General features: G+C 36.1%; 3 protein-coding genes across 5 annotated transcripts; 1 reads left to right on the forward strand and 2 right to left on the reverse strand.

Annotated features, from left to right (window-relative positions):
* Positions 1 to 1,934: 1,934 nt before the first annotated feature.
* LOC111808519 (thioredoxin M-type, chloroplastic-like) lies at positions 1,935 to 2,941 on the forward strand. Its single transcript, XM_023694561.1, has 2 exons — positions 1,935 to 2,326; positions 2,419 to 2,941. The coding sequence occupies exons 1-2, from the start codon at positions 2,080 to 2,082 to the stop codon at positions 2,736 to 2,738; spliced, it is 567 nt and encodes a 188-aa protein (XP_023550329.1). The 5' UTR covers positions 1,935 to 2,079; the 3' UTR covers positions 2,739 to 2,941.
* A 164-nt stretch (positions 2,942 to 3,105) lies between these two features.
* On the reverse strand, positions 3,106 to 10,275 carry LOC111808518 (transcriptional corepressor SEUSS-like). 3 transcript variants are annotated; one of them, XM_023694559.1, is made up of 11 exons: positions 9,910 to 10,275; positions 9,342 to 9,413; positions 8,170 to 9,242; positions 7,976 to 8,095; positions 7,735 to 7,783; positions 7,362 to 7,576; positions 7,162 to 7,230; positions 6,924 to 7,021; positions 6,189 to 6,282; positions 5,436 to 5,505; positions 3,106 to 4,718 (listed from the first exon to the last, which is right to left on the reverse strand). In XM_023694559.1, exons 3-11 carry the CDS (start codon positions 9,208 to 9,210, stop codon positions 3,757 to 3,759), a joined length of 2,718 nt encoding a protein of 905 aa, XP_023550327.1. In that variant the 5' UTR covers positions 9,211 to 9,242; positions 9,342 to 9,413; positions 9,910 to 10,275; the 3' UTR covers positions 3,106 to 3,756. The 3 variants fall into 3 exon arrangements, with proteins under 3 accessions (XP_023550327.1, XP_023550326.1, XP_023550328.1); XM_023694558.1 differs by having other exon boundaries at positions 8,170 to 9,246; XM_023694560.1 differs by lacking the exons at positions 9,342 to 9,413; positions 9,910 to 10,275 and having other exon boundaries at positions 8,170 to 8,950; positions 9,040 to 9,131.
* Positions 10,276 to 16,627: 6,352 nt separating this feature from the next.
* Positions 16,628 to 18,454, reverse strand: LOC111808123 (bidirectional sugar transporter SWEET1-like). Its single transcript, XM_023693936.1, has 6 exons — positions 18,310 to 18,454; positions 18,180 to 18,216; positions 17,970 to 18,065; positions 17,600 to 17,879; positions 17,151 to 17,270; positions 16,628 to 17,064 (listed from the first exon to the last, which is right to left on the reverse strand). Exons 1-6 carry the CDS (start codon positions 18,341 to 18,343, stop codon positions 16,894 to 16,896), a joined length of 738 nt encoding a protein of 245 aa, XP_023549704.1. The 5' UTR covers positions 18,344 to 18,454; the 3' UTR covers positions 16,628 to 16,893.
* Between the last annotated feature and the right edge of the window lie 5,310 nt (positions 18,455 to 23,764).

Here is a 23,764-nt window from a genome sequence, read left to right on the forward strand (position 1 = left end):
TGATTTGAAGTAAAGTATTGTTTAAGTAAATTAATGCAACTTATTAACTACTAATTTAAGCGAATGACCTATATTTTAATTAATTTTTATTAATTAGAATAATATATATATATATATATACTTATAATGTGTTATTTATGTGAAAATTAAAAAAAATATATTGGTTTTAATAATGAAATAAATAAATAAATAAAGTAACAACATATGGAGTTGTCAAAGGGACCGTAAGACAGCCTATCTATACGGCTTGTTCTCATATGTTGACGTGTCATCCGACAAGTGGCTGAAGTAACCCATAAGAATTATCTTTTCTAATATTAATGTTATTTATTTATTTATGTTTTTTTTTTTAATATGATCGCTCGGCGGGAATCATGATCACATACCGACGATATAACTACGCTTAGGTTTCTTCTAGGCTCGGCGATAGATAGACGTGGTGTATAGTGAGTGAGACGACGGCACAGTCGAGGTGAAGACTTCAGGGTATACTATCTATATTTGACGAGTGTATTTGTTCGTTTTTTAAATTTAAAAGTACCGTTTATGAAAATATAATCGATATCAATAATAATAACCTTGATTCGGGTTTTCAATAAACGGACGTTACAAGTTGAACGATATGTGATCGAGAGGTGATTAGATAGTAGAGGAGATAGCGACTGGTTAACTACCAAGTTTAGTTTGTGGTGTTTTGTTTGCTTTTAAAAAAGATTTCAGTTGACATTATTCTTTCGGTGTTTGTCTTTTCTTACACTAATTTTTCCACTCTAAATTTAATTTTTTTTTTCACTCGAACTTATTTATTTATAAAATTTCTCTTTAATAAATAAAATCTCGACTAAATTAAAATAAAATTCATTAATATTCTTTTAGAAGAAGGGTTTTTGTCACGGTCGTCGGCTCAGATTACCCTAGTGGATTTAGGACAAGCTCTATCTATCGTAAATCTGAATATGCAATGAAATCGATTGTCGACTTCAAATAAAGGTTGATCTGATTGCTTAAGGCATCTAGAACGATGTGAGTTTTTTTTTTTTGGCGGATAACACGAAATGGTAAAATTTTAATATCTTTCCAATTCAATCAAACATCTCTGGCACGAAATTCAACGTTTCTACTTAAAAACTTACACTCCACAAATTCCTTGGTAGAAGGATATCAAATTTATTTCTTTTCCTTTTTACCATTAACCAACAATTTAATTTCCCTTTTTTTCTCACTCAAAAAAAAAAAAAAGATTTAATTTGTATACACATATAGTATTTCAGTCAATTCGAGCATGTTATACGAACACGACTCTCCACAAGGTATGATATTGTCCACTTTGAGCATAAGCTCTCGTGGCTTTGTTTTAGACTTCCCAAAAAGCTTCGTACCAATAGAGAAAGTATTATTTGTTTATGTTAAGAAATAGAAATAGAAATATATTGATATCCTTTCAATAGAATACAAGGATAATATTAAGATATATTCCACAACTAAATATATTCTGCAAAATATTATATCTCAACCATTTATAAACTTATGATCATTCCCTAAATTAGTCGATGTGGGACTTCCATCATCCAACACCTCTCATGGAACAAAGTACGCCTCCCCTTAATCGAGGCTAGACTTCTTTGGAGTCTTAGTCATTTTTTACTGCCTTCGAGGAGGCTCGACTCCTTTTCTTTTAGAGTCCTTTGTTCGACATTTGAGGATTTACTAATCTATTGGCACGACTAAGTTTAGGGCATGGCTCTGATACCATGTTAGACAAACACGACTCTGGACAATGGTATGATATTGTATATATATATATATATAGATAAATTATTTTCCATTATTTTAAATTCCAAATATGATGAACTTGGTCAGCATTTTATCCGGGAGGTAGCGAATACAATTGCGTGGAGCACAAGAATAGGGCGTGTAGATCCACATATTTCTCTCAACGACGCCTTCCACTCCAAGCCTCATAAACACTCACAAAAATATCCAAATTCACTGAAGCCCATTAACAGAATCTACATTCTTAAAAACATCAAAAAAAAAGTGAATCAAACCAACACAAACAGCTCTGTTTACCCATCTCCAATGGCACTCGATAACTGTGTTCAACTGGGCACCGCCGCCGCCGCCACCGCCGCCATGTGCGCCACCACTCCCAGACTCAAATCTTATCCCTTTTGTTATAATCACCACCCAAACACAACCTTAACCCTTCAACGCAAATTGCCCATTTCAACTTCCGGAAACAAGTCCTTCTCCCCCTCTACCATCATTTCCACTTTCAGAAAATCCTTCTCCCTTGCGTGTCGAGCTCGTGGCGCCGTCGATGATGGTTACTCTCCCGATTCATATTACATTGATTCTTCTCTGCTTTTGTGTTTGTGGGGTTTGCAAATTTGATGAGATTTTTGTTTCTTCGTGCAGTGCCGGAGGTGACAGAGTCGAGTTGGGACAGTTTGGTGGTTGGGAGTCAAAAGGCTGTGCTGGTGGAGTTTTGGGCGCCGTGGTGTGGACCTTGCAAGATCATTGAGCCTGTGATTAAGGATTTGGCGCAGGAATATGCAGGCAAGATTGTGTGTTTGAAGCTCAATACAGATCTCAGCCCAAATGTGGCCTCAAAATATGGTATTAGAAGCATTCCCACGGTTCTGTTCTTCAAGAATGGGGAGAAAAGAGAGAGCGTCATTGGGGCTGTGCCCAGATCCACCTTGGCCGCCACCATTGACAAGTATACAGAGGTTTAATTTTGAAGAATCCCCACATCATCGAACTCCACCAGAGATACCTTCCAATATTTTTCTTCTTCAGCTTGTAAAAATTGCAAACTTTTTATGGATCTCTTCTTCAATTCGATGATTTTCTTTTTGTTCTTCGTGTATACGAATCGTTTTATGTTTGGTTTTTGAAGTCTATTCGTAACCTTTTTGAATTCACAACTATTTTTGTAGTTTACGCTTGTCACTAATGGTGATATTTCCTTTCTCTTGACTTGCATAATAACTCGAGCACGACGCTGTCTGCTCTTTTATCTGTGAACCTGATTCGCGTATGAGAATAGAAAGTTTTTTCTGCAATTCTTTCGGGTTCTTATCGAACTTAAGATTAAGCATACACAAGTCATTTCCATGATCAATAAATTATAAATCTCCTGATGCAAAACCATTCGTCAAATACCAACAACAACAACAGGTTGTATTCCAAGACTAAGAGGGGCAACCTTGTTTTGCCATCCATGTGGGCTGTTGCTAGATTTAGCATCTGGGACTCAACCTTTTAGTCCCCAAAACTGTAGGAGAACCACTTGATTTTGTTTTTTTAGTACTTTCTCAAGTAATTTCATTCACCTGAATTGAAACTTCCTTTGGTTAGCACTACTCTGCAGCCCATTTTGGATTCTCTTCCAAATGACCACATTCCTTGAAAAGCATAGCATAACCCAATATGCTATGAAGAAGGTAAGACAATGAAGTAGCTAAATAGGCCAAATATTAAGAGGGAAAAAAACTAGAGAAATAGCAGGTTACAATGGAAATCACAAGACAACCTGCCCCTATCACCATCACCAGCTCCGACTTTCCTTTTCGTATAATATAAAAATATAGGTACAAAGTGTGAATCATTATGCCCCGTACCTGTTTTGCCATGCGGTGCCTGCCATCTCTCGCAGGGCCATCGGCAAATTCTGGTAATTTGAATGCTGCACAAGCATCAGAGATTAAGCACCAATCCACGTATGATGATTCATATATATAGCTGTTTTCTTCATGGGGACGGCTTCCAGTCGAATTGGAGATTACTAAAGCCATTCACAGCTCCTAGTCCACTAAGAAGCTGGTTTCCCATATCCTGCGGTTGTTGACCATTCATGCTTTGTTCAAGAGCGAGCGATGCCATTCCTATTCGTCTGTTCATAATGGAGTTATTTCCCATTGCAGTCCTCATTCCATTAACCATGGCAGGCTGACCAAGCCCACTCCCCATTGATCCATATCCACCTCCTCCCATTCCTGAGCCACTGTTGGTTGCTCCGTTTCCCCCAATACAATTCCCGTTGTTGAGACCTGGATTACTTGTAGGTAAGACCCCATTCACGTTTTTCATATCATTGACCACCGAACCAACACCAACCAGACTTGTCGGACTATTCATTTGATTATTCATCATCATCTCTTGTAAGATCTTTTGCACGGAGGACTGTGTATCACTAGGATCAGCATCTCCAGATAAGGCAGGTTGTTGTATAGAGACATTTGCCGGAGAATTAGCAGCACTCATCTGATTGCCATTCCTCACAGCTGCATGCGATAGTTGTGAAAGATTGTTAGATGATGAAGGTGTCGGTGGCTGGAATGTAGAAGGGTTCAGTTGCGTAGGTGGAATTGTACTGGAAGAACCAGGAGATGGAATCTGAACAGAACTTCCCCCATATGAGTTGCTAGCATCAGCCAAAGAGTTCTGCTGTCTGGAATTAATAGAATTCTGGTGAAGAAGCCCAGCAATGGTGCTCGCTGAGTTTGATGTTGAGGGTTGGTTGGCCATGTTATTTACACTGGCCACGCCATTGCTACCCGTAAGCTGCACTGCAGAAGCCTGGACAGGACCCTGGTTGTTATTTGAGTGATGGGCTATGGATGATTGCTGTTGTTGCTGCTCATTAGAAACTTGAGCATGATTTGTAAGCACTGATGATGAACTAGTCCTCCGAGGAAACTTGGCTAGACTATCTGATTGATAATATAAGAAGAAACGTTCAATAATCTATTAAGGAGCTTGTTTCTAAAACATTGACCATTTCTTATTAAAAAAAAAAAAAAAAAGAACAAAAGAATTATCTTCTAGAAAAAGTGAGATCATTCAAACGCCTCAGAAATCACAATCAGATGACAGTTGGCTGCTATATGTATCCATAGCACATAAATATCAATAACAAAAAACATGTAATCATTTCTAACTTTTTCAGTCCATCTTGCTTCTGAAGAAGACATGACCTATAGAAACTATACAAACTACACTTGGGAAGCTTCAGATCTTTCCCCCTTGAAATCTCTCTCAATTAGATATGGAGCTCTGCCATAACTCTTCAACAAAAGATATCTCTACTTCTCCATCATACCCTCGAGTTATCACTTGAAATTTTAAAACAGTTCATTATTTAACCCCATCTACGGTTATTTTACTAGACCAGGGGTTATCAACATCATTCGCAATGACCACTAGATAATCAATTGTTCCTAAAAATTTTGGGGCAAAAACTGCGTAGTGTATTTAATATTCTAAGATAGACATTACTACTTTAGCCACCCATGATAGTAATGTGCTTCTTGAGTTAGGGAACTGTTTATTATATCGTGTGTGTGTGTGTGTAATAGTTTATTAATGCATCTTCCAAATTCAGCTGCTAAAAGCTCATAAAACTTTAACATCATCAAGATTCTACTAACCCATTGGCCCAATCCTTGCTTCTTTGCTGTAATCAATCAAGTCCTTCATGCTATTAACCACTTCGGATATCTGAAGAGCCAAAAGAAAAACAACACAAGGGAGAAAATGTCAGAAACGTAGATACGTACATGTAAAAATGCTTCAGTTTTAGAGGCCGGGAAATGAACGGCTGAAATACATCAATAATCAATAGGTTACATATGTTCGGTGAGCCATGAAAATTTGAATATGAATACTATTCAAAAATGAACTCCAAAACTAAAAATCACTGTACAAATACAAAACCATCTATGCACAATGAAAATGGAGAACAAAACATAATCAATAGGTTACATATGTTCGGTGAGCCATGAAAATTTGAATATGAATACTATTCAAAAATGAACTCCAAAACTAAAAATCACTGTACAAATACAAAACCATCTATGCACAATGAAAATGGAGCACAAAACATAATCAATAGGTTACGTCATATTTACTAAAACGGGTTATCTACAGGAGATATGCAATAAATAAGCAACAATAAAACAATTTACAAAAAGATAACCCATCTAAAATACATCGAGTTCAAAGAATCGTAAGAAAAGAAATGAAGTATATATTCATGGGCAAAGAACTCTCATCTAAATGTCATTGAACTAAATGCTAAGTGTCAATTAAAATAAAACTTATATTCATTTGTCAATGAATGCCCACAGTTCTCCAACTTTTTGACTCATAGCGACAACAAAAGGATGTTAGTTATTTATTACCTGTAGACAACGTACGTATCTCTTTGTATATCCCAAGTCATTTACCAGCGGAACTTCCAAGGCTTTAGCTAATTGTCGTGCTGAAGCCACAAACCTATGCACAATTCATTAAGGGATTAAATAATCTTCAAAAACATAACTAATTTAAAAAAGAAGCTATAAAATTCAGTGTTAACCAAATGATATACTTCATTATAAGAACCGTCAAGATTTTGATGTGTAGTTAATAAAAAAAACTCTAGAGAGTCCAACTTTCTAAAGATTCCCACATACACCATTATATAAGCCGCCCATCTTATAGGTGACCCCAAAATAAAAATCAATCCTCATTTAGTTATAAACAGATTTTTACAAACAAGGAACGAATGCTAAAATAATTTCATTCTTACATCCACACGATCACAATGCACATTAGAATGAACAATCAATGCCATAGTGCCCTAGTAGTTGATAAGGAATGAACTAAGAAAATTGAGTTCATGGAAAAGTCAAAGAAAGATCTTACAGAATTAGAACAAAACGAATCATGCTTCAAATGAAAACCACTGGCAATAAATAATCCCTAACTACAAGGAACAAAATGTAAAAGGCCAAGGTCAAGAGAGTGGAAGAAGGGCCTGGGAACATTTTCATACTTCAATATGTAAACGAAGTGCCACACTAAGACTTTACACACAAGCAGAAGCAAACAGGTAGGTATTTGTCTAAAGAAACACGAATGTTGGAAGGACGTACATGTTACAATTGTTTTGCAATTCAGGAGTTGATAAATTGGATGATGCGTTTTGAATGGCAGACTGGTACTTTTGAGCTGCCGCTCCAAGGTGGCTAACCTGCATAAAGTGAATAACAACTGTTAATCACAAATTGATGGATAACAGGCAAATAACCGGGTCAATTTAAATGCAAGGTAATGCTTTTCTGAAGAGCAATATGGAGCCTGATTAAAATGTGTCACGAGATGAAGTTAAACCTGAGGTATCAATAATCTCCTAGGTATAAGTTCCTCATGCCGTCGAGCACAGAATTCCCATGAGCATATCTGAAAGGAATAACGAGTGGAAAAAGATCATGAACTGAATATTGCATCTGGGCCATAAGAAATCGAAGCTGTTGAAAGCACAACCATGAACATGCAGACACAGAAAAGAGGGGAAGTATCTTTTACACAACCTTAAGGTCTGGAGAAAAAACAATTCGAAGTTGGCCATCGCGAACAACACGAAGTTGCTCAAAAACACTTTCCTGTATCGCTTTTGCATAATCCAGGACAATCTGACCAGATGCATTATGATATTCACGAGGCATGTCAAGGTACAGTAGTTCCTCCATTGTACCACTTTCATACTTGATCTTAAAAAGTCTGGGAAGAACTTCAGCAGTTGCTTCTGAAATAGTAAAAAGAAATTCAAATTCCATCAATATCAGACGTCCACAGGAAAGAACCTTGAAGAATCATTAATGGAAGTGCTTGGCACACGCCATTAAAACTGGCATTCAGCAGAAATTTTAAATTCCACCCAGAAGGTATGATAACAGAACATACCAAAGCCACGCCCAGGCTTGCGGTTGCATATTTCACAGTGCCATACATCCTGAAAATTTCAAAGAAATTGGTGTTCTATTGCATCAACGATGAAGCGGTGACAGGTAAATAGCAAACTTTCAAAGAATCCAAAATGAAAGCAAAATAAATATTAAATATTGTTAATCATATCAAGTTTCATCAAAATTTCTACTGCAACGATGCCAACTAGTATGAGGGAGCAGTGTATCTTGCAGCAGACCTGAGGGAAAACGCCAGTTGTTTGTCGCCCACTTCCATACATGGAAACGCACCACTTCTTCTTGGCATGGGGTGCAAAGTACTCGTTAACAAATTTCCTCCAGAAATCTATATTGTTGTCCTACAAACAAATTAGAGTTGTCAGATGGTCCTCCTCTTGGACACGACAAAAAATTCAAAGTAACATTTTCTTACTTCAGGTCTGTGTTGCTGGTGATACATGTAATGAGTCAGACGCCGGGCACACATTCCAGGTTCATATCCTGGTTTTACAGGAGATCTCAGAGAAAGGTTCTGCTGTTGATAATGTTGTTGCAATTGTGGCCGTTGAGGAGGCATACTTTTTAAGAGATGTTGTTGCTGATGTTGTTGTTGCAATTGCAAAAGCCTTTGTTGGTGCATTAGATTAATTTGAGCAGCCGCTGCCTGAGAGGGCTGTCTAGACATATGGAGAAATTGTTGCGATTGTGGTTGTTGTAGTTGATGCTGCTGCTGCTGCTGCAGAAATAATGACTGGTCCGATAGTTGGGGTTCCATTTTAACTGGTGTCAAACCTCTCAGTGACTGAAGTCTTTGTGATTCCAATTTCACAGGAACAAGGTTTCTCAACGTTTGCAAATGCTGCTGCTGCTGCTGTCCAAGTTGATCATTGCTGGTCGCTTGAGGCTCCAACTTTACAGGTCCAACACCATTCAACCCTCGAATTGCATGAAATTGTGGTTGTTGATTGCTCTGATGTGCAGAAAACTGTTCCATAGACTGTTGACTATGTTGGAAGTTCTGGGGCTCTAGCTGTTGCGACTGCTGTTGATCTGATAACATCTGACTGCTAGAAAGGTTAGAAAATTGTGGATTATGCCCCTGAACGGACGAAACAGGGTTTGTCATATTGGATGCTACAAATGATGATGAAGGATTATTAAAGCTCGTTCCATTGCCAACACCGGAAAGGGGATCTGGCTCCGCACCAGTGTGGCTACTGCCAGGACATGGAAGTCCAGAATTAGGAGCCCCATTTCCAAATGATTGATTAAGGAGAGATGACACATTGGACATATTACCGACCATATTCATATTATTGAACTGATTGCGAGGCGATACAAGTGAAGAAAAGGCTGCCTGAGAAGGCTGCAGACCCCCTTGAATTCCTATCAATCCAGAATTAGATCGCAGAAGTGAGGGTGAAACAGACTGTGCACCGCCACCCATAGGGGTGGGTGGCCCCGATGTTGCCATCTTTCCCAATCACTCGCTAAAGGAAGAGAAACCTACCTAAAAAAATTAACACAGTTAAACTACGTGGAAAGCTGAAAGAAAGCTCAACCAAGTCTCAGAGAGCACCAAAGAAAACCGAAACGAAGAAACACCTTTTGGTTCGGACCATTATAGAATCACAGTGTCTTCCCGAGAGGATCAACCTCAATGTTCCGCATGAATCTCTGTACAAGAACATGTCAGATCCACTTTAAATTCAACATCCAGAAGAAAATCAATTAGTACAACCAAATCGAGAACAACAATGATCGATAATCATAATTTCACCAAAAGAACCCGACACGAACATAAATTTCTTTAAGAACAAATTAAATCTTCAAATCTCAAATCCCCACACCTCTCAGAAAAAAACCAATAAATAAACAACTCGTTAGGGCAATTGAATAAAAACTCGTCAATAAAACTCATGTTCGCCACTTCAATGAACTCCCATGCTTAAAATCCCCAAGAAAGATTCAAGAGGCAAATAAATGAAACCTCACGACATTCTTACGCATTCCCTGCTCATAAGGCGGAAAAGCAAGCAGAGAAGAGGCAAAACTTACAGACTTAAAATCAAGGATCCAAAACGTGGAACAAGTGAAACAAAATCTTGTACTGTTATGAACTTGAAAGAGAAATTATGAGGTCTGAATGAATGGAAGACCATGGAGAACTCACCAGGAACTGAATAAGAAAGTCGAACTGCTGCTTGAAAATCGGACAATATCAAAGAAACAACAACAACAACAGCAGCAGCAGCAGAGCAAACTCAAATTGACTAAATTGTGGAGGTTTCAGTAATCAGTAATTCGGTCTCCTTCGTTCTTCCCGTTCTCCTCCTCCTCCTTCACACGATTCTTCTTCCTCTTCTTCTTGCAGAAACTGATGTTGGAATATGTCAGCTGAAGCTTAGAAGCATAGATTTCAGTCTCTATGAACTCATGGAAGGATTCTCCCACAGTAGCCACGACCTGTTTCTCGCTGTAGCTTAGAGAGAGAGAGAGAGAGAGAGAGAGGGGGCGCGACTGTGTCCTTGCGGACGTCAAAATTGTATTCAATCGGATTTAATTATTCTTAATTCATTTTCCTGTTTCTTACCTCGAGAGAAATTAAGTCAAAACGTTTTTCTTCTTTATCACTTATGCATATATACATGCCATCACATACATACATACATACATACATAGCATGCATGCCTATCCATCCATAACTCCCCTTCTATCTCACCTAAATTACAACATTGCCACTCTCCTTACCCTTTTTTTGTTTTTTCTTAATTCATCTACCATTATATGTATTTATTTTGTTTGCATAATTAAATAAAATTTAATTTAATTATTTTTCGATCTCAAAGATAATTTTAAATTCTTTTAATAAATGAAAAATAATTTAATAAAAATTAAAGATTTTAGCTTTGATTGACGTTTATGAAAATAGCTCGATAATTAAGACATACAATTAGCGTAATAAATTTATTTTCTTTTTATTTTTCAATAAAATTTTATTTTATTTTCTTTTATAAATTGATATTCCTGTCTTTTTCAACATAGAAGGAAAAAGAAAACCCCTTTAATTCAAATTGATAATTAATGTATTTAAAATTTTGAGCATATTTTTCTTAAATTTATAAAAAGGTCTATAGATATTTTGTCACGCCATTATAAATTATTCTTTTGAAAGACCCATTTAAAGACAAAATTTGACATTTGAAAAATGGTTTTTATTTGTATTTTTTATTAAATTTTATTCCCATGAACAATAAAATACAGGGCCCATAAAGTGAGGCCCAATATTAAAGTGGGCCGGAAGCCCAAATGAATTGTAAAAGGCCCAAATAAAGAAACTCATTAAATTTGCCGTCATTTACTAACATTATTGTTTTATTTTATTTTTTATATGCTCAATAAATGATAATACAGACACGTGTTAAGGTTATTATTAACTTATGGATTAAATATTAAAAACGATAATTTAAATAAAACAAAAATGAATTAAATGATGAGAAAAAAGAATTATTTACGCGTCAATTTAAGTAGACTCATTTGATACTATTTTAAAGGTTGATGGTTTAGTTTCAGTAAGAAAATATAATTCGATATGTTCGGGTTTAATATACGGTGAAAACGTATTGATAGATTGAAACGACCCAGATCCACCACTAGCAGATATTGTCCTCTTTGAGCTTTCCCTTTTGGCCTTCCCCTCAAAGCTTTAAAACGGGTCGGCTAGGAGAAGGGTTTCCACAGTAGTTTGTTATTCTCCCCAACTAATGTGGGACATCACAATCCACCCCTTTGGGGCCCAGCGTCTTTACTGGCACACGCCTCGTGTCTACCCTTTCGTGGAACAGCAAAAAATTGACACATCGTTTGATGCCTGACTCTAATACCACTTGTTACATAGATGTCCGTAGAAAATGAGGGGAGGGGGTACCATGGCTAACTGTTTCCAAATATGCTAAATACAAACAAGAAATTATTTAGCCTATTTTATATGTAATAATTTTGATGAGAATGGTTTTTTTGTTTTATGCTTTTTCAAATTCAAATTTATTTTTAATTAAATTTTAAATATTCAATAATTTAAAAAGTCAAATCTTTGTTTCGTGTTAAGCAAGGAAGTAATGTTTATAAGCTTAATTTTAAAAAATGGAGAAAAAAACAATTCTTAGTTACTTTCAATTTTATAGCTATTTAATTATTACCATAAAAAAATTCGTCAAAATTATTATTTGACTTAATCTTTGTAGCTCGTACACACATTTAATCTATAATGGATCATTGATCAATATAAAAATGAATTTGATAGTCGGTTGTGACCCCATATATAGTCAAGTTAGAATGTGAGACGAGAATGGAACCAAAGAGGATGGTGAGAATCTGATACATATCATGATATGATCAAGGAGGATGGTGAGAATATGATATGTGTCATGATACAATGGAGAACGGTGAAAATATGTTACATGTCATGATATGATGCATGGTAAGAATACGACATGTGTCATAATATGATTGAAGACGGTGAAAATATGATACATGTCATGATACGATCGAAGAGGTGAAAATTTGAGAATTGTGAGAATTTGATACATGTCATAATACGATTGAAGAGGCGAAAATCTGAAAACAGTGAGAATCTAATACATGTCATGATACGATCGAGGAGGACGATGGGAATATGACACGTGTCATGATACAATCAATGAAGACGGTGAAAATATGATACATGTCATGATACGATCAAGGAGCACAATGAGAATATGATACATGTCATAATATGATGGAAGAAGTGAGAATCTGATACATGTCATGATAGGATCGAAGAAGTGAAAATCTGAAAACAGTGAGAATCTGATACATGTCATGATATGATCGAAGAAGTGAAAATCTGAAAACAGTGAGAATCTAATACATGTCATGATACGATGGAAGAAGTGAAAATCTGAAAACAGTGAGAATCTGATACATGTCATGATATGATCGAAGAAGTGAAAATCTGAAAACAACAGTGAGAATCTGATACATGTCCTGATACGATTGAAGAAGTGAAAATTTGAAAACAGTGAGAATCTGATACATGTCATGATACAATGGAAGAAGTGAAAATCTGAAAACAATGAGAATCTGATACATGTCATGATACGATCGAAGAAGTGAAAATCTGAAAATAGTGAGAATCTGATACATGTCATGATATGATGGAAGAAGTGAAAATCTGAAAACAGCGAGAATCTGATACATGTCATGATATGATGGAAGAAGTGAAAATCTGAAAACAGTGAGAATCTGATACATGTCATGATACGATCGAAGAAGTGAAAAATCTGAAAACAGTGAGGGTGAGAATATGATACATGTCATGATACGATGGAAGAAGTGAAAAATCTAAAAACAGTGAGAATCTGATACATGTCATAATACGATCGAATAAGTGAAAAACTGAAAACAGTGAGAATCTGATACATGTCATGATACGATGGAAGAGGTGAAAGTCTGAAAACAGTGAGAATTTGATACATGTCATGATACGATAGAAGAAGTGAAAAATCTGAAAACAGAGAGAATCTGATACATGTTATGATACGATCGAAGAAGTGAAAATCTGAAAACAGTGAGAATCTGATACATGTCATGATACGATCGAAGAAGTGAAAATCAGAAAACGGTGAGAATATGATACATGTCATGATACAATGAACGAGCATGATAAGAATCAGATACACGTCATGATACCATAAGACGCGAGAAGGGTGTGAAGCCATAGCTTAAGAGTTAAGCAGAGCTGATATAAGATAAAGATGAAAGGTGATGAGGAGGCTTAATTATTAGGCGTTAAAGTTTTATTTAGCTGAACAAAGAAAAAGGCCCAATTTTAAGGAAGAAAAAGAAACGGTTGCCAAATGTAAAAGCTTTCCCACACCCCTCTCATGGCTGCCACGTCCCTGTTTGCTTCGCTGGCATCGCCCCTCCCTTCCCTATAAATTATACCACTCCCTCCCACCACCACCACCACCACCAACCCACTTCCGGCCACCCAAAATGGGAAGCAAACACCCTTCCAAGCTACCCAAACCCGTCGCCAAAGCCCCATCCAAGCTTCAACGATCTCTGTCCACAGCCTCCGAGCCCAGGAACACCGAGCAATACCAAATGGTAAGTCACCCACTTTGAGCATAAGCTCTCGTACCAATGATTTAGTAATCTTCCATTATAAATCCATGATCATTTCCTGAATGAGTCGGTGTAGGACTTCATCCTCCAACACTCCACACTAATCATCAACCCTTTTAGACTCACCCTTTTGCTTGTTTGGTTGTCTTGTGTCACAGGCCATCGCGTCCATGCAGGCCATGGAGAAACAGAGCCGCGCCGGAATCAATGTAAAATCAGCCCATCAAAATCTAACCTTTTACTCTGCCATTGCCTTATGAGGTTTGTTTTTTGTGTATAGGCTCTACTGAGTGGAGCCGCCAATGGACAAGCTGATCGTGAAGGTGGGACCCCCGGTGCTTCACCGCCGGTCAACTTTCCGGCGTGATACATGACAAACTAGTCGCCGCCAGATGCCCCGACCGGCCGGAGTTGCTTTTTCGTTTGCTTGTTTGTTCCTCTCCTTATGTTTAATGAAGTTATGTTATGTGTGTGTACTCTCACGTGCTTTGCACGTGTTTTTTTAATAATAAATAATCCTGGTTTGTTGGGGTGACATCATTATTTATTTATTTATTTTAAATTTTCAACTTTCTATTTAATTAATACAATTTAAATTTTATATACATTTTATAAAATTTAGAAATACACAAAAGAACAAAATTAAAAGGCCATGGACAATTTTGAAAACGACATAAAATTCAGTTATATAATTAATGAATTTGTAAATTTTAAAAAATGTTGAATAATGTAATTTTGACCATACATGATTAAAAATTAAAATTAAAGGCTTATTAAATACTTTAAAAATCAATATTAAATAAAAAAAATTAAAATTAAAATTTAGATTGAAAATGATTTCTTTTTGGTCAAGTATAGCGTAGTTTAAACTTTAAAAATATATATATTAATTATACATTTACATTTAATTTTTTTAAAAAAAAATAATAATAAATAATTTTTTAAAAAAAGGAAAAAAATTAACCATGGTAAAACTCTTGAATGTTGCATGGTAAAAACTCAGTCATTATGTTGTCTTTTCTTTGAAACATTTATTTCTTGATGTTATAATATTGAAACATCTTCAATTTTGAGATATTCCCTTTTTAAGAGAACTTAAAATAATAATTATTATTATTATAACCCTTATATGATTTATTTATCGAGGAGGATGGAGTATGGTAAGACTTCATCAATCTGTGTCGGTTTGAATGACAGTTAATTGAAAAAAAAAAATGTGAATTTAAAACTATTATAAATTATCATGCTCAATTGTACGTTTGTTAATGAAAAGTAAAAGTACAAAATTGTCGTATTCTGTCGAACAATAAAATATTACCGTTTTGATTTTTTAATTTCAACGGTTTGTTTGTCCATAAAGAGAAACAAAAATGAGGAGGATCGAGTATGGTAAAACTTGACTAATTTGCGTCGGTTTGAAGGACCGTTAATTAAATGACAAAAAAAGTTGTTAGTTTAATACTTTTATAATTCGTCATTCTTAATTGTACGTTTGTTAATGAAAAGTAAAAGTACGAATTTGTCGTACTCGGTCGGACAATAAAATTTAAACTTTTGACGTTTTATTTCTAAGAAAATAATACATTTTGTCGTGACGTTCATGATTATTTTATCCGTAGATATCATAGTTAATCATTTGACACAATATTACCGTTTTGATTCTCAATCTCAACGGTATGTTTGTCCATACAGAGAAACAAAAATGTTTTGTCTTATCGTATCGGACAATAAAAAAAAGTAACGATTTTTTGTGGTGACATAATAATTACATTAGTAAATCTCAAATATAATTATGAGAGAAAAATGAAACTATCTTGGAATCAAAATCTAAAAAAAAATTAATCATGGAAACTTGTCAAATCTAAATTCAGTTAAGAGTTCACAGTCTAAACCCACGGTGAGCCGATATTGTCATATTTGGGTTTATCCCTTTGGGCTTCCCTCGTGGGCTTATCCTTCCGGACTTCCCTCAAAGTTTTTAGAACGATTTTTTCATCAGTTCCAGTGTCCTCGCAACTATTAGAAGATATTGTCATATTTGGGCTTATCCTCCTTAGCCCCAGTGTTCTCCCTACTCTCACCAGATATTGTCATATTTGAGCTTATCCTTCCTAGTTCCAGCGTTCTCGCTACTGTTAGCAGATATTGTCATATTTGGGCTTATCCTTCTGGACTTCCCCTCGAAGTTTTTAAAACGATTTTTTCGTTAGCCTCAGTATACTCGTTGGCACTCGTTCCCTTCTCCAATCAATGCGGGACCCAATCCACTCTCTTTTGGGGTTAGCATCACTGTTGGCACATAGCCTCGTGTCCACACCCTTCTTGCTAGGACATCGTCTGATGTCTGACTCTTATACCATTTGTAACAACCCAAATCCAATGCTATCATATAATGTTTTATTTCAATTATTCCTATGATCTTGTCCAAGCTTTGCTTTGGGATTCCAAAAGGCCTCGTACCGATGGAGAGTATTCATTGATTATAAACTCATAATCATTCACTAAATTAGCGGATGTGAGACTTTTATCATCCAACGTATCTCACATCAATTATAAATAAATAAGATATCAATTAGTTTAAATTTAAATCTAAACTATAATATTTTCTTAATATCTTATTATACATAATATTTTTTATTCTCGTATCATCATTTTGAGCGTTAGAATTTGAATTAGCGGTGACCTAAAACGTTGTAGCAGTGTTCTAAATCTCGACAACCAAGTAAAGTACTCAAGATTTCTTCGTTAAGATTTGGAATTCGAAATAATACATAAGCAATTTCACTGTGTAGAGACACACGTCGTTCCTCTCCTATCATTTTGTTCGGTTTGTAGAAACGACATGTCGTCTTGCCCATTCTCAAGCCACAAAAAAAGAAAAAATCTAAAAACGCAGTACAACAACTTAAAGTCGAGAAGAAGAAAGCCGAGAGCACCCCCTCCGGGCTTCCCCCACAATTTACACCGGGCGGCGAGGACACTGTCTAGACTAGGCTTGATCATCACGGTCCACTTTGGCGGTGGCCTGCGGCTTCTCCAGTGGGGCCTTGTGCAGGCCCATCTCCATGTTCGTGGGCTTCTCATCGGGCTGGCGATCTCGGTAGATGAAGTAGAGAATCAGCTGCAATGCACCCAAGCCACACCCGAACCCATTTGGGACCTGCACAATTAAATGCCAAACTTCCTCTAATTTCTCGCACCAACAGCCTACTCTAGTCTAGTCTAGTTGACGAAAACAGTACTTACAGCTACAAATGGGTCGCGGCCAAGAAGGCCGTATACGAACCAAGATGTCCCACACAAGAACACGAACAGCGACAGGAAAAATGGCATGAACTCTACGCTCTTCGTCTTAATCACTGTTCTCTGTACACAAGTTCTAATTTCTTTACTTACAGATTTTTGTGTTAAAGTTCATAGTCAAAGATATGTTCAGACTAATTCTCTGCCAAAATTGGTAAAAACGTGAGTGAAAAAAACTAGTTCAGATGCTGAAATGTGAGAATTTCGTGGTATTCACAACAAAAATGCTCAAATACTTCCCCTCATGCTAACAAATTTTCAACCACCCTCATCCATCAGAATATCGTCAATAATTTGGATTTGGATTTGAATTTCAATTTTCATGTAAATTTGTGTTTATCCGCCATAAAAATGAGTAGATTGAAGATCGAGAAGCAAAACAAATGAGTTACCATTATGGAGAGTGGCGAGCCGTACATGATGATGGAGAAAACCGAAGCAGCCAAGCCACAGAACAACTTTCTGTTTTTGCCGTGCAACGCAAAAACCGACACCAACGCGACGGCCGTGAAAGCGCCAAGCGCAAATGCAAACAGCGCTCCGATTTTCCCCTTTTCCTTCTTCGGCGCGTAGATTAAGAACACCAACACGTAAACGATCTCAATCACCGCTCCTGTCCCGTTGATCGTTGATACCAATAAGTTGTGTGGGGACACAAATGGTAGACCGTACCTTTATTTTCCCCCCAGAAATTCAAAATCAGAATTCATTTCAACACACACATAGAGAAAGAGCAATTAATTCCAAACTTGAAAAGAGTACCAAGCGGAAAGAAGGCAATTCAGCATCGTCATAACGTATGGAATGCCAGAGAATTGCTCCGTCGATTTACTCCTTATGATTCTCTTGAAAGTAATCCTAACAAATCAACAAGACTAAGAAATAAGAAATTTGAAGAAGAAATTAAAATCACCTCCAAGAACATTCAAGAACAAACAAAAAAAAACAACGGAGATCATTTCCGGTTCTTACATTGGCGACAAGAACAGAAACAGAGCAGTCGCATTTCCTGCCATAAGAGAAACAAAGAAACGGAAACTTACAGTGAACAAAGAGAGATCATAAACTATTTCAGCGGAAAAGAAAAGGTAACAGAATCTACCAAGAACTCCGAACAAGAAGTGCGGAATATCCATTTCAAGGAAGACGAAGAGAAACGCAGGAGGAGAAGAACTTAGTTTGGAGCAACAATGGAAGATGAGAAACGCCGGAGTGAGAACGGCAGCGTAGAGAAGAAGAAGCGGAGGGGGAGGAGTTTATATAGAGTGAGAACAAGGGGATAATAACCGCAGGGTTTTACTGTTGAACATTACAATTAAAATCGAAGGTAAAAAAGAAAATTAATCTGGTGGGGTAATTAGTTTTAATCTTATCCATTTGCTTCTCGAGCGAGATGCGGCTACTTCTGTCTCAAAACTCGTTCTGCAATCAATGTGGATTCGGAACACTTGGATGTATTATGCAAATAAATATTAATATATTATTTTCAATATTTACCATTTTCAATAATTTATTTTTATTTTTATTTTTCTAAAATTTCATCCTCAGGCTCGAGAGTATATTTCTTAATTATAAACTCATGATCATTCCCTAAATTAACCAATGTGGGACTTTCATCCAAAATACACACTTTTTATATATACACGTTTTTTTTTTATATTCATAAGTTTTAAATAGGATACAAGCTAGCAACTAATACCTACCAATAAAAAAATATATAAACTAATTAAATATGGGGAATAAAATAAAATATACTCTAAATCAAATCATAAACAAACAATATTAAGATATATTTCATAAATAATATATACTCCAAATATTATATCTCAACACTCCCATTTAAGTTGGAGAGTGTATGTTAATCACGTCCAACTTGTTTTTACGAGTGTAGATTAATAACACTTTTGTCTTTCCAACAGTGAAAATAGAGAGTAGGATTGGAATATTATATTTCAACAATCAGACATATGAATATTTTGGACTTTGTGTTAATTGAAGTTTATAATTATGATTTATTATTATAAAAGTAGATAATTTCATTTTTTTTTTAATTACAAAAAAAAGAAAGTAGTTGCTTAATTTTTAAGCATAACTAAATAACAAAGATAGCTGATTCCCATGCAAATATATTTATTTATGGATATTAATTTAAAAAAATAATTTAAAGAAAATGCATAAAATATGTTTTTTTATTTATTATTATTTCATGTGAAGCAGTGGAAGAATTTTAATCGTATTATTAAGAAAAATAAAAATATAATTTTTCTTTTTTATCATTTTCCGACGTTTACGTCACCGAAATTTCTTTTTTCAGTGATGCAGCTGCAAATGACAGTGGTAAGGGTAACGTGGGCAGACGTAGGAATTTGTGCCTGTGGGGCCCACTTCCTATTTACGGCTAAATTTTTTTACTGTAATTTTCTTGTCAATAAATCTACTTTTTACCATGCGTAACATTACCCTTATTAAATACTCCATTTTTAGTTTTAACCAATAATAAAAACTATCAATTTTAATATTTGTATATATGTCAAATTAAATTCTATATTTAATAGATTAATTAATTTTAAAATAGTTTAAATACGTCATTTATTACAAAATTGAAATTTTATGAGCAAATTTGTAATTTAACAAAAAGTGGTAAAAATCTAAAAAAAAAATATTACTACTTTTAATAAAATCAAGATTCATACAATATTAAATTTGATAAAACAAACTTATAATAGAATTGTATTACATTTTTTTTTTCTAATTAATATTTGACGTGTCATTATAAATATATTATTTTATTTATGAGTTAATTAATTATTGATAAAATAATTAATAGAGGTAGTAATATTTTATATTTTATATAAAAAGCATAACTCTCTTGTTTTTTGTTTTGTAATTTCTCGATTGTGAAATAATTATAAATTGTGTTTAATAAAATCAAATATTTTATTTGTAATTTAATATTTTCGGTATAAAATTACAAAAATATCCTTGATTTACGAGTAAAAAATATCCATTTATTTCATATATAGACAATTTGAACGGAAAATATTCAAATTCAAGATAAGTGTTTAGAAAATAAGTTTGCCGACTTTGTCCAACTTTTCTTAATTGAGTAAACCTATTTAAAGTAAATTAATTTAAAACACGTCTCATAAATTTGAGCTTTAATTAATATATTAATAATTAGCGGGTGGATATTGTTATTTTCAGCTCCAATAGACGTTGAATCTCATAATCCACTCTCTTCTGGCACAGCTTTATGACTAACAGTTGTTTCTCTCTCTCTAACAGAAAGTGGGGTCTCATAATCCTCATAATCCACCCTGGTCTCATAATCCACACCCTAAAAAATGGGGTCTCATAATCTACACTTGGGGTCTCATAATCTACACTTGGGGTCTCATAATCTGGGGCCTCATAATCTACACGGGAACTAACCCTTGTTTCTCTCTATCATAAGGTGGGGTCTCATAATCCACACCCTCAAAAATGGAGTCTCATAATCCACACCCCAGAAATAGGGTCTCATAAGAAATATCCACACCCCAGAAATGGGGTCTCATAATCCACATCCAAAAATTTCCACATCTCCAGAAATGGGTCTCATAATCCACATCCAAAAATTTCCACAGCTCCAGAAATGGGGTCTCATAATCTACATCCAGAAATTTTAATGGGGTCTCATAATCCACATCCAGAAATTTCCACAGCCCCAGAAATGGGGTCTCATAATCTACCCCTAGAAATTCACACCCTAGAAATGGGGTCTCATAAGAAATATCCACACCCGAGAAATTGGGTCTCATAATTTACACCTAGAAATTTCCACACCCCAGAAATGGGGTCTCATAATCTACACCCAGAAATTTTCACACCCCAAAAATGGGGTCTCATAATCCACACTCTTCAAGGCACAAAGTTTTTGCTAGAACTCGTTTCTGTCTCTCAAACGATGTGGGATCTAACAATTGTTTTTGGACTCGGCTTCCTCGCTGGCACACTGCCCAATATCTACTCTCTTTGAAGACTCATTTAACATCCCGACTAGCGTACCACTCGATCTGTAAGATAAGTATATGAAATTATAGTGGGAAAAGGGCAATTTGGTGCAGCTTTTGGGGGTTGCCAATAAGAAAACAACAAGTTATGAGATGTTGTAGAATTTGCGGCTTGGCTTTTTGAGAGTTGGAATTAGTGGGATTGGAAGTTGAATGAATGACTACACGACGTTCATCGTCTCTTTCATTGTAGCATGTGCCATTAGGTTCATGTCTATTCTTTCCTTCATAAATCTAACCTTCTACCACTCTCTTCTCCACTTCTCTAAACTCTCACGATATTGGACGTCGATATCAATCAAAATTTGAAAATTTGGTAAGAGTGTTCAAATAACTCGAGAATCTGACAAACTCATACTATCTAACCCAAATTATAAATGTTCGATTGAGTTAGATTTTTTTCTAAATTGGGTCGGGTCAATTTGCAGGTTGACATTTGAATGAATCGTCCAACCCAACAAACTCGAAAATAGAGTTACAACTTAACCCAACCATACTGTATTTTTAAGATTATTACGAAGATTAAGAATATTTGATATTTATAACTGATATTAATGATGTGTCATGACTTGCGAATATTTGAGTTTCCTGCAAAGTTGAACACAAGTCCTTTTTAGTTAAGCTTCGATCGGGTTCTTCTATCAATCTCCTACCCTTTGCTTAACTCCTTATTCTGTCAACCGGTCACTAGTTGATCGGATCAAACCCGGGACACGCGAAATTGCTCTTGTCTGATGAATAAGAGCGTTATACTATAAGTCATTTTTGTTTAGTAGCAAGCCCGAGAAAAAGATTGGAAAAAAGGGTGCAAGTAATCCATAGGGTAGTAAGCCCATACCTCTTTCAATAACAATCATTTCGTAACTAAGATGACTCGAAAATAGAGGGTTGGGTTGTGAACTTTGGAAATTTCAAGTGGGTCTTTTTACACGTCCTTAAAATTCGGTTTCGATAACAAAGACTCATAATTTTTTGAAACCCGCTTCGTGAAGTAGGTTAATAGTAATTACATTCGAATCTCGAAACATTATTATCAAACTAAATCGGTTGTCATCTTTGAATTTAATGAAAACAGCTTAATCGGAACGGTTGAGTCAAATTTTTCGGGTGCAACTAGCATAAGGTGGCTCACCGAACGTGGGGGCTGTGCTATAAGTTGATATGAATATGGGATGGTTGACAAAGGGAGCATAGTTATGAAGAAGATGGAGGTATCAAAGTGATGAAGTGGGATATATATGAGTGAGGCTTTTTGAAAGGCAGGCAACTCATATAATGATGCCCTAGCAGACAGGACTCTTTTGGAAGCTTAGAGATCACAAACTGAGTTTGCCCACATAAAGAAACATCCTCCATTAATGTTCTAGTAGTGCTATGCTTGCATTTGTGGATCAAATTCGTTGCCCACTTCTTTGCTTTTCGTACCTTCAAGTTGTCGAAACGCGACACGTAACGTCTTTGACTACTTTCAAAATCGAAAACTATTACACCAACTACGAGGGTTTATTTTTTCACTGTTTCAGAGGATCTGAGCCATTAGTGAGATACCACCCTGGAAGAGTTAGATAGCTTTTATGGGGCGTAGGCCTCCCAAAAGGTAACGGAGGCGTGCTGTGATGTCTTACTTTGGTTGGGGAGGAGAACAAACCATCATTTATACGGGTTTGGAAACCTTCCCCTAGCAGACGCGTTTTAAAGCCTTGAGGGAAAATCCGGAAGGGAAAGCCCCAAAAGGACAATATTTGCTAGCGGTAGATCTGGGTCGTTACAAATGGTATCAGAGCCAGACATCGGACGATGTGCCAGCCTTCTCGTTGTTCCCCAAATGGGGTAGATACGAGGCGGTGTGCTAGTAAGGATGTTGGACTCCAAAGGGGGTGGATTTGGAGGCGGTCCCACGTCGATTAGAGGAAAGAAAGAGTGTCAGCGAGGACTCTGGGCCTCAAAGGGGGGTGGATTGTGATGTCTCACATTGGTTGGGGAGGAGAACAAACCACCATTTATACGGGTGTGTGGAAACTTTCCCCTAGCCGACGCGTTTTAAGCTTTGAGGGGAAGCTCGAAAGAGAAAGGCCAAAGAAGACAATATCTGCTAGCAGTGGATCGGGATCGTTACACATGCAAAGGTTTCTTCGGGCCAGATGGAGATTGGTCGGGAGCTTGATTGCAAGACCCACGTCTTAATGATCTGACAGTGTCGAGTGAAAGGATTGTTGCTCAACAGATAAAAGTTCCTCTAGGGATAACAGGCTGAGCTATCGGTAGAGGTGGACTTTATCTAATGCAATAGTGACCGAATAATCTCTGAGCTTCTTAACATCAAATCATATCAACCCAAGTATATGTTGTAGATGATATCCATTTCCATTTAATCAGTATTTATAACATTCCCTCCATTAGCTTCATCGAGAGCCATTAATCAAAGGTGAGTGACCTAAGAGACAGGTTAAGTATGCATTAATTGAAGAACAGCAGCCCCAAATAATGAAGACAGTGTTATTAATT

This window comes from Cucurbita pepo, chromosome LG13 (assembly GCF_002806865.2).
Source record: "Cucurbita pepo subsp. pepo cultivar mu-cu-16 chromosome LG13, ASM280686v2, whole genome shotgun sequence".
NCBI classification, from domain to species: Eukaryota; Viridiplantae; Streptophyta; class Magnoliopsida; order Cucurbitales; family Cucurbitaceae; genus Cucurbita; species Cucurbita pepo.

Excerpts from the sequence above, each read along its gene's own strand:
- LOC111808519 (XM_023694561.1), top strand. The coding sequence starts at position 2,080 with ATGGCACTCGATAACTGTGTTCAACTGGGCACCGCCGCCGCCGCCACC. Across the intron at positions 2,327-2,418 it reads TCGTGGCGCCGTCGATGATG|TGCCGGAGGTGACAGAGTCG; the intron begins GTTACTCTCCCG and ends TTCTTCGTGCAG.
- LOC111808518 (XM_023694559.1), bottom strand. The coding sequence starts at position 9,210 with ATGGCAACATCGGGGCCACCCACCCCTATGGGTGGCGGTGCACAGTCT. Across the intron at positions 7,784-7,975 it reads CAACTGGCGTTTTCCCTCAG|GATGTATGGCACTGTGAAAT; the intron begins GTCTGCTGCAAG and ends TGAAATTTTCAG. Across the intron at positions 7,231-7,361 it reads TTTTTTCTCCAGACCTTAAG|ATATGCTCATGGGAATTCTG; the intron begins GTTGTGTAAAAG and ends TATTCCTTTCAG.
- LOC111808123 (XM_023693936.1), bottom strand. The coding sequence starts at position 18,343 with ATGGATATTCCGCACTTCTTGTTCGGAGTTCTTG. Across the intron at positions 18,066-18,179 it reads TTTCTGTTCTTGTCGCCAAT|GATTACTTTCAAGAGAATCA; the intron begins GTAAGAACCGGA and ends TTGATTTGTTAG. Across the intron at positions 17,065-17,150 it reads GCCGCGACCCATTTGTAGCT|GTCCCAAATGGGTTCGGGTG; the intron begins GTAAGTACTGTT and ends TTAATTGTGCAG.